Source organism: Macadamia integrifolia, chromosome 7 (assembly GCF_013358625.1).
Source record: "Macadamia integrifolia cultivar HAES 741 chromosome 7, SCU_Mint_v3, whole genome shotgun sequence".
Lineage (NCBI taxonomy): Eukaryota > Viridiplantae > Streptophyta > Magnoliopsida > Proteales > Proteaceae > Macadamia > Macadamia integrifolia.
In genome coordinates, this window is record NC_056563.1 from 36,342,526 (window position 1) to 36,352,894 (window position 10,369).

Here is a 10,369-nt window from a genome sequence, read left to right on the forward strand (position 1 = left end):
CGACAGTAGAAAAAAAAAAAAGAAAAAAGAAGCAGACGAAGTCGTGAAGCAAGAAGCAGGAAAAAAAAGAAGGGAAAGCAGCAGAAGAAATAAGAGAGAGAGAGAGAGAGAGAGAGAGAGAGAGAGAGAGAGAGAGAGAGAGAGAGAGAGAGAGAGAGAGAGAGAGAGAACATTGAACATACCTGGTATGAAGTTCTCCCGCTGATTGACAATTCCCTTGACACCACCAGGCCCTTGGACTTCCTCCTCCTTCCTCTCGTTGGCCCCTCTATTGTAGTCCAGCCCTTGCTGGTTTCTCTGGATAGACACAGAGAACTCTTCACTGGGTTTCCATCTCCATGAAGGAGACCCTTTCTGTTGAAGGAAGAGGGTACCCTAACCACGTTACCTCTTTCCAGCAAATCGATAAAAGTCTTTTCTTTTAAGTCTTTTGGTTTTCCACTTTTGCCCCTCCATTACTATTTTATCTCCTATTTTCCTATTTCATACCTTGTTTCCCAGTTTGCCTTTCCATTTATAAGTTATATTGTTTTGTTTCAAGTTGTCTCCATATTTACCATTTTGCCATTGTTCCTGAACTACTATATATTTACTATTTTGCCATTAAGCCTTCCCTTAAGTGTTTTCTTGCCATAATGGGTCTAAAGTGATTTCAACTATAAATCTGGCACGGAATCTTTTGTGTTCAAATTCAGAGTACGATTGCCCAATGGAAAGCTTGCTAATTCTTGATTGATGAGTGACTAAAAGAGAATTCCGTATTCAAATCAGTGGTGGATATATTATCAAAGACCAATCAGATCATCATTGAGTTAGAGGATGATGTCTTTGTTGAGTTTCCTGTTTCTCAATATTTTGACAGTGCTTTTTGTGAAGTGTTTGATTCCCTTCCACATATTATTAAATTGGGTCGAGGTTGGTTAGAAGAAAGACATGGTATTGTTGATCGTGACAAAAATTTGTGCACCATCCGGTCTTTCCAATGCATCCGAAATTGTTTCTTCATGGATTTGCTGTCTCAAAGAAGATGGTACCAACAATGCAACCATGGGACGAATCGAATGAGTCAACACAAAAGAACGTTCAATTGTGGAACAAGTAACGGCAACAGAAAAAGAGATGATTGTGGGTCAAGTAATGATGGACATCTGTACACAACCAGCTATTCCCCATCATGAGTTTGTTCTCCCCCATGATTTTCCAGACTTGAATACACCTCTGCAGCTTCATATCTTGGATTATTTTCATATTGCAGACACAGAGCAATTCAAACCCAGTAGTGCGCTTTTATTGTTACCCTTTTACGAAACTCGTTCATGATTTTTTCTCAACAGCGGGGGAATTGATGTATATACGGACCCGTGGAGCGACCCATACCCATCTGCGTATCCAGACGGAGATGAACTAGGTCCATATTGAGTCCTTGGTCTAATAGGATTTTAGGAACTTTTATTTATTTAGGAATATTATGAGAATCTTCTATTTTAGTCTTTATTTCCAAAGTGGTAGGGTACGTAGGACATAGTTAGAGTTGGTTTGAGATTTCTTTTTTCCTTTTGAGTAATTTCCTTTTAGGATTTCTTTCCATTTTAGAATTTTTTTAATTTCGTATTTATATGTTTGTAACCGATTGAGAAAAAGGGAGATTAAAGAGTGAAGTTATAATTTGATATTGTTGAGTGTGCTTGCGGGCTGAGTGCGTTCGATTCTTCTCTCCCCCATTCTTAGTGCGATTTCTCCCTCTCCCTTGCAACCCTGGTTTTCTTAAGGATTTCTTTCCTTCGTTACTGGCCCTCCATGACAGCTACAACAATTGTTTTCTTCAAATCGTTCCGCTATGGGAGCCTCGTTGCTTTGTATTAATTGTGATAATGGGGGAGGGAATACAGCCCAACAATTAAAAGGTTCCAAAATAGGAAACCCCACAATTGATTGCCTATAAATAAGTTTCTAAAAACTGAAAATTTAAGCAAACTAAAAATGGAACTAATGACTTGACGCAAATACTAGTTAGCTCCTAATAAACAACAATGACTAACAACTTAAATTGAACCCAACTAAAAAGGAAACTAATGAATAAGGAAGCAAACTAGTTAATCCTGTATGCAACCTTAATACCCCCCAGTTTAGACTCATAAAAGTGGCCCATTACACTCAATACCACATGGACTGAAGGCCCAACACCATAGTTGTCAAGGCGTCGCCTAGGCGACGACTAGGCGTCCAGGCGGTTTGCCTGGGGCCTAGGCGACAGCCGCCTTGTTGCACTGCATGTCGCCTTGTGTTTCGGCACTTATTTATGCCAAATATCATTCAAGTAAATGAAATAATATTTGTTATTTAATTTACTTAAGATATTATTCATAAATAAGCAAATACCCCCTGTTTGAATCCAATAAAAATAGTTTAAAAATCAAATTCCAAAAGGATAAAAAGTCAACCCCCCAGTCTAAGAACAAAAACTGGATTTTGGTTATAGGGACGATTTTCAACTTTTAAATGTTAGGGTTTTTCTCAATTATGAAAATTTTATAAATTCTATCATGTTAACACATTGCTAAAAACCAAAAGTCCGGTAAAAAAATATTTTGTTTTGATATTCATAAAATTATTTTCATTCAGGCGATTTTAACAGTATTCGCACACTTAAAAATAAGTTTGACTGAAGCATAACTTGTCATTGCAACTCAGATTTAAGTAATCTTAAACTTGTTAGAAAGCTGGTTTTATGTTATAACTAATACAAAAAGTCTCATGTAAAAATAAAATCATTTGACCAGTCAAACTTATTATAGAATAAGAACATTTCTCTAAATGTTGATTTTTTATAACTTAATATAACTTAATGTTAATTTTTTATGATTTGATGTGGCTAAATGTTGATTTTTAATGACTTGATGTGGCTTAATCTTGATTTTTTATGATATAAGGTATATATAACTTACTAAATAATATTAGAAAATAGGAAAAATAAAAAATAACACTTGTTCGCCTAGTTCGCCTTAAGGCGGGCGCCTTCTCGCCTAAGCGCTTAGACAACCCTCCACCGCCTTGGTTCGCCTTGGCGCCGTGACAACTATGCCCAACACATATATAACCCAACTCTAGACTAATTCCTAATAAAACAAACCTAGTTTGGTGAAGAATCTGCATCAAAAGCCTTCTTGAGTTGACTATTTTGTCTCTTGGTTCTCTCCCGACAAATGCTTGGATCTGCCTCTCAGCATAGCACGGCCCATCATTGTACTACCATGTTGGATCTTATTTGGAAGAGGCTTAAGCTTTGGCAAGGCAATATCCTTTCTTATGTTGGTGACTTGGAGCTCATTAGATTTGTGCTTCAATCCTCTTACATATGTTGCTCGGCTGTTTTTGGGCTACCTCAGTCTATTATCAAGGCAGTGGGGCCTCTTATGTGTACTTTTCTATGGAAATGAGTTGATGCGACTAGATTCTTCCACCCAATTAGTTGGGCTGCAGTTTTCCTCCCTAAGTGTGAGGGATGTTTGAGGCTGTGCAGGATCAAGAGGCCAACTCCGTTGGCATCCTCAACCTCAGCGGGAAATTAGTGACTAAAAGGACAACATTTGGGTCTCTTGGGTTTTCTCCATACTTCTTTGGAAAGAGTCTCTTTGGATTGTCTCCCCCCTGATGCTTCTTGAGTCTGGTGTAAGATTCTCAATATTAGGCCGATTGCCCTTGGGGCCATCTCCTCTTGCATTGATGATGGCCTTTCTACTTCTTTCTGGCCTAACAACTGGCACCCTTTGGGAGTGCTCTTGGCTATAGTGGGTGCAAGATCTGTTTATTCCTTTGGCTTGAGTAAGGAGTCCTCAGTTGCTGCCATCATCTCCAATGGTGATTCGGCCCCTCCTTAACCCCCCACCCCATTATTAGTCATTTGGGCTGTCCTCCCCACTACCTTTTGGTCATCGTGGAAGAGGGGATCACCTGGCTTCCTTCATCTATAGCCATCTTCAACTCCTCCTCAGCTTGGGATTTGGTTAACTTGAGAGGTCCCTTAGCTCATTGACACAATAATATTTGGTTCAAAGGCCACATCCTCCGCCACAGCTTCACAATTTGGCACACTCTTTCCAACTACCTCCCCACGCTGCCTTTCCTCATCTACAAGGACATTCAGGTCTTCTCGTCTTGCTACTTCTATTGGAATGGTCTGGAAAACGTTGCCTCCTCTTCTTCTCTTTCCCTTTCTCCACCACTGTCTGGAAGAAAGTCCTTTGCAACTGTTGGCCTGTAAGATGAAGAATCCTCTTAGAGAGAGTGGATTTGGTTGGATATGACTTTTGCAAGGAACTCTATTTGTGATTGTTGGCAAGCTTGCCTTCTGTGCCTCCATTAACACATTTGGATTGAATGCAATATTCGAAGATGGACTTCCAACGCCTGCTCATTTGACATTATTTGGAATGCCGTCTACTTTGATGTTAGTTATAAGCTAGTCATGCACTCATTCTATTGTAAGGGATTCCCCAAGGAACAGGCTCACTGTTGTGTCATAGTTCTGCCCCTTTCCTTGTTACAACCTTCTGTCTCCTCCCAAAATGAGGTTTGGCTGTTTTGTTTATTTGTTGCTTGTTTTGCCCTTCCCCTTGGGGCCCCTATATATTCTCCCTTTTTCCTTTTTGGTAATGAATTCATTATTTATCCCCAAAAAGCAAGACATAGAAACATCTGATCTTAGGAATATATCTGAATGACAAAACTTTAAAGTAGATTTCCTTTTGAGAAGTGCATCAACCTCACCCAATCCCCCACAACCCCCCACCCCAAAAAAAAAAAAAAAAAAAAAAAAGAAGAAGAAAAAAAACTGCTTATGGATAATCCCTAAATTGTGAAGGTTGCAAATTTTTATGAGATTATAGAGAGCAATTTAAAAAAAAGATTCTTTTCAAGGTATGCCCATTAATTCTTCACACGAATTCAAAATTACAAGGTTTAAACTTTTAATACCATGTTAAACAACATATAATGAAGATATGTAGTTGCCTGGACAATACACTAGATGCGAAATGGATACATTTATTTCTCCATGCATGTGTGATTTTTTTTTTTTTTGGACAAATAAATAAATCTATTACCAAAAAGGAAGAAGAATATACAAGGGCAAATGAAAGAGAGAAAGGGGGGGGGCAAAAAGGACTGGCCCTTCAAAAAAAGAGCCACACTTAGGAAGAGGGGACCGACGGAGGAGGAAACATCAAAGGGGGGAGATAAAGGATATGGGAAGTCCCGAGGAGACAACAATGACCCTTTTCCTTGGGGTGTCTTGGACAGCATGAGGGTGAAGTGTTCCAAGTTTGGAACTAACATCAAAGAAGATAGCCTTCCAAATCTTATCAAAAGAACGGGAGTTGGAAGTCCATCTATGAAGGTTTCGCTCTTTCCAGATATAGTTGATAGTAGCACAGAAGGCAAGCTTCTTAGCGGTGTCATAGATGGTAGAACCAGCAAAGTTCATATAAACTCAAGTCCATTATCTGCTTAAAGGGAGGACAACTGGCCTAGCAGTCCAACAACTATTAAAAACCTTTTTCCAAACAGTGGCTGAGAAAGGGCAAGCAAAAAAAGAGATGATTAACATCTTTGATGCTATTCCAGCAGAGACAACAAGAGGTGGAAACCTGGATGTGTTGGTGGATGAGGAAGGAGTACATGGGGTGGCGGTTTGAGATAAACCTGCCAAGCAGTGAAACTGTGATGAGGGATATGACCTTTAAACCATATGATATTGTGCCAAAGAGCAAGAGGGTTTTTGAACGAATGTGGTTCAAGCGGAGGCAGAACTAAACAGACCCGAGGGGGAGAGGCAGAACAACATATTATGCATGTGTGGTTTGTTTGTTTGTGTTTTGATTTTTAATGAATGGTAGGTCCATCCATATGTTTTAGTTTACTTGCAAATATGTGACATATTTCGTCCATAATTTTTGTAGCTACATGTTATATTGGTTAAAAATCCTGGTTTGGAAAATTCACTTGAGCTTTCTAGTTTTCTGCCACATTTTTTGCATGGTTTGACATTAATTGTATAACGTTGTTGGTGCTTTATCAGGACTCTGATGCAGATCTACTTCCCTTAGTACTGGATGCCTTGAACGAGGTACACAAATAATGGAATTTTCTTCTAGGAATTTATAACATTGTTCTTAGTCTGTGTTTCTCTAGTCCTATATTGTCCATGCATTAATCTAAAGCTGGCTTCTGATACAGCATAATTTCAAAACAGTAATTTGTAATGTTTTTTTTTTTTGTTCAAAAAAGCATTACATATGCCCTTTTTCTTTTTATCTTTTCTCTGGCTGCCTTCCGTGTGTCTCCTCCACAATATAAAAAGTGTTGTTTTCTACTGGCTGGCATCCTTAGCTTAGGTTTTGAAAATCGAGATGTAATTAACTGGTAGACCATGTCCCCCCTCCTTTAGAAAGCTGGTTTTCAGAATGAGAAAAGTGCGTGAATGGCGAGCGCTGTGCTTTGTCTCTTTTATATCTTCCAATATGATTTATATTTTCTGAATTACCATGAGCTTCCCTGAGATGCATTTAAATCAGTCCTTTTCATGGAAGCTGCTGAGTTAAGATGCTATACAATATACGTAATATTTCATCTCTTTCTCATTCGTATATATATAGATAGCTTTCTACCCCAAATTCCTTGCTTCTCGGGTTGAGAAAGAGAGAAGAGCAATCCTATCAGAGCTGCAGATGATGAACACAATAGAGTACCGTGTTGATTGTCAGGCAAGTAGCATGATCTGATCAGTCTATGGTTATCTGGACAGGAGTATATGCATAAACGAAAAAACTATTGAGGTAAATTGTATTTTTCTACCCATATCTTCCTCACTTTTTAATTGGGTTTTATTTTTTTCCATGACCACAGTTGCTACAACATTTGCACTCAGAAAACAAGCTAAGCCAAAGATTCCCGATCGGGTTAGAAGATCAGATTAAGAAGTGGGATTCAGATAAAATTAGGAAATTTCATGAGCGTTGGTACTTCCCGGCAAATGCCACTTTATACATAGTTGGGGACATCAATGACATTCCCAAGACAGTGAATCAAATCGAAGTATGGCTTAAATCTGCTGAATTTACACATCCTACATTTCTGCCTCATTTAATGATTAGGCTCTTGGATATGTCATGAAAGCGATGTTATGCCTTATATATATATTTTAATGCATTTCTCCATTTGAAATTATGCTCACTCTCACCATTCTAGCAGGCTGTGTTTGGATGTACAGGTGTTGAAAATGAGACACTTCCAGCACCTAGCCCTAGTACATTTGGTGTGATGGCAAGTTTCCTTGTTCCAAAGCTTCCCATTGGGTTGGCTGGGGGTTTGGCTAATGAAAAGTCTTCTCTGTCTATGGATCAAATGAAAACTATTAAAAAGCAAAGGCATGCGATTCGTCCTTCTGTAAAGCATAAATGGTCTATACCAGGAAGTGGTGAGGATGCTATGCCCCCACAGATTTTTCAGCACGAGTTGCTTCAGAATTTCTCTATTAATATGTTCTGCAAGGTATGGAGTGTGCTATTGTATTTTGTGTATCCCCATCCCTTCCTTTAGAGATAATCATATTGCTTGAATCTGTAAAAATTTATCCAGTTGGCATCTTTGGGTTTCTTGATATTTTCCTGATACTTAGGCATGTCTCATATCTAGGGTTCTTTTGGACGTAGATGTTTTCTGGATGTGTTTTACTCATGCATGTCTCATATCTATGGTTCTTTTGTTCTTTGGAATTGTCACAGAGAGAGGTATTGAAAGATTATAGATGTATTTTCTAGAGAGGTATTGAAAGATTATTGATGCATTTTTTAGAGACTTATTTTGAAAGATTTTGATGCATTTTATAGGGTTAGGGTGGTGCTTCTAGGTATATGTGCTGGTTTGTTTATGGCTGGTGTGCACAAGTTCCCTTTGGTGTACTGATCGGTTCATCCTTGGGTCTCTCCTTTTTTATCAGAAAAGTTATCACCTGCTCCTTCTAGTGAAAATCTCATTCCAATGGACCCAATTCTGCGAAAAATTTTGGGAATGACTTCCAAAGTTAGACATGATGCAGCTGAAACTGTCTTGGGCATGGTCTACGTTTTATTTTTTATTTTTTGAGTTCTTCTCTCCCGGGTGAAGCTTCAGCTCCTTGCCTTTTTATTCATTTATTCTTTGTTAATAAAAAGAACAATTTTTGGGGCAAGTGGCCATGATGTTTTGGCCTTGTATTTTTCTTTTGGGTGAATTGTAAAATACATTAAGAAGGGGAGGGGAAATATAGCCCCAAAAGGGGACCTACAAGCCCTAAAGGGATACAAAAGCCCAATAGGGCATCAAACAAGGCCCATATGGCCTCAACAAACTTCAACAGGCTGGCCCAGATGCCTAACTTGAGGAAGGGGGCAAATTGGTCCCAACTTTGTTGAAAACCACAATCCCTAACCCTAACATCGTGACACAACATTTCCCAGCCACCAACACAAAGGAGCACCGTTGGTGTAGAGGAAGCCACGATGGAGGAGTCTCCAAGGCTAAAGGTGCTGGCCTTTCTAAGGGCAAAGACAGAGTGGCTGTCGACCGAGAATGGCACAACGGGCTGGCATCATAGAGGCAAACCAATAGACCAAAAGGCAGGTTCCCAATGACCGCCATGCCCCCAGGGTAGGTAGACAACAAGGGTGAAAATCGAAGTTGCAAGCAGGCGGACAGACCAAGCGAGCCCGACATCCTGGAGGGGAGACCAACGGGACAACAGGCTTGGCGAGATGGCGTCCAAAAGGGCTGTAGGCATGGCGAGCAGCTAATCGAGAGGCATAATCGATGGAGCACATGAGCCAACGGATAGACCAAATGGCCTTGAAGGCCAAACCGGAAGGTTGGACAGCAGGCCTGGCAGGACGGTGACTGAGAAGCAAGTAGCCCAGAAGGGGCCAGCACCAAGTCATCAACAGGCCCAGCGGGACAGGCAACCAGCGGGAAGATAAGCTGAGTGTTGCAACAACATTGACACCGATCGAGCTAAACGAATTCGAACCCTGCTCCGGTGACTGATACTAGCAAGCGCGGGAGAAGAAGGGAAAGGGAGTTGAGGAGGAAGAAGAGAGAGGGTGAGGGAAGAGGAAGGAGGGGGGAAGGGGAAGAAGAGTGGTGGGAGGAGGGAGGGAGGGATAAGAGGAGAAGAGAAGAGAGAGGGGGAGAAGGCAAAGGGAGAGAGGTGGAGGAGGAGAGGGCGAGAGAAGAAGAGGAAGTAGTGAGAGGGGAGGGAAGATGCGGAGGAGGGAGGGACGGATTCGAAAGAGAAGAGAAGAGAGAGGGGGAGAAGACGAAGGGAGAGGGAGAGAAGAGGAGAAGGGGGGGGGAGCAGCGCAGCCTAACGGCCTTCGTTGAGTGTTCTCCTGCTAGGGTTTTTGGAGCGAGAGGTTAAAGAGGTCTCTTACTCTGTTTTGGCCTTGTATTTTCCTTTCCCTCTTGTGGGTCTATTTTGCTCTGTCGTGCCTAGTTCTGTGTCATGTCCCTCTTTTTCTTTTTGAATATATCTCTGTTGTTCCCTGTTCTCCCCCACCTAAAAATAAAAATCAAAATTACCGTATTTTTAAATCTCAGTGGTCTAGAGAATGCTCCATGTTCCACTCTTCACCTTTATCTCCAAAATTTGTATTATTACTTAGTAAAGGTGGCTCGGTGAACTTAGGCATTTTTTGGTTCCTGTAGCTCATTATGGACTGGGACTAGGCATGACCTAGGTGACCAAAGTGTACTAATTTATCATTAAAATCTGATATACTTGTATTGCAGTCCAGCAAGATCAATCCAGCCTGCAGGTGATGGGCTTAAAGTTGGAAATAGGAATAGGAAGTGAAGATTCCAATCCGTAGGCTGACCAATCTCAGGTCTGATTCTAATTTCGAAATCTAATCGCTCAGATTTAGACAAGTTTAAAAATAGGCCACACATGTAGATTGATGGGTAAGACAGAATTTTGAAGATCTCGATCTAAAGGAGATTACTTTAGACAAATCGCTGAAGAAAGAGGAGCAAGGAAAGAACAGCCATGCAAGGCAGCTCTTACATACCAAAATAATCAAAACTTCCATTCGATTCAATCTTGTGTGTGTGTGTGTGTGTGGGGGGGGGGGGTGGGTTGGTTTGGGTGGAGGTTGGTTACAGATTAATATAAAAATTCCCAAAGAAAAATATCTAGATTTAGGACTATACTCATGGTTCAAAAACTCGGCGATATGGTTTTTTTTTTTACCGAAACGAAATTGCATACGAAACACAAAGACACAATTTGGTTCAAAATTTCGGTCATCTCGGTCTTTTCGTTTCGCTTATTTCGATAAGA

At 40.5% G+C, this 10,369-nt stretch overlaps 1 protein-coding gene across 1 annotated transcript in view; it reads left to right on the forward strand.

Annotated features, from left to right (window-relative positions):
* The window catches only part of LOC122083173 (stromal processing peptidase, chloroplastic), a 139,067-nt gene that overhangs the window by 49,365 nt on the left and 79,333 nt on the right, over positions 1 to 10,369 (forward strand). Inside the window, exons 5-8 of the mRNA XM_042650883.1 lie at positions 6,077 to 6,124; positions 6,654 to 6,761; positions 6,904 to 7,092; positions 7,249 to 7,548. Of these exons, the coding sequence (XP_042506817.1) occupies positions 6,077 to 6,124; positions 6,654 to 6,761; positions 6,904 to 7,092; positions 7,249 to 7,548 (645 nt within the window). The remainder of the gene's footprint in view (positions 1 to 6,076; positions 6,125 to 6,653; positions 6,762 to 6,903; positions 7,093 to 7,248; positions 7,549 to 10,369) is intronic.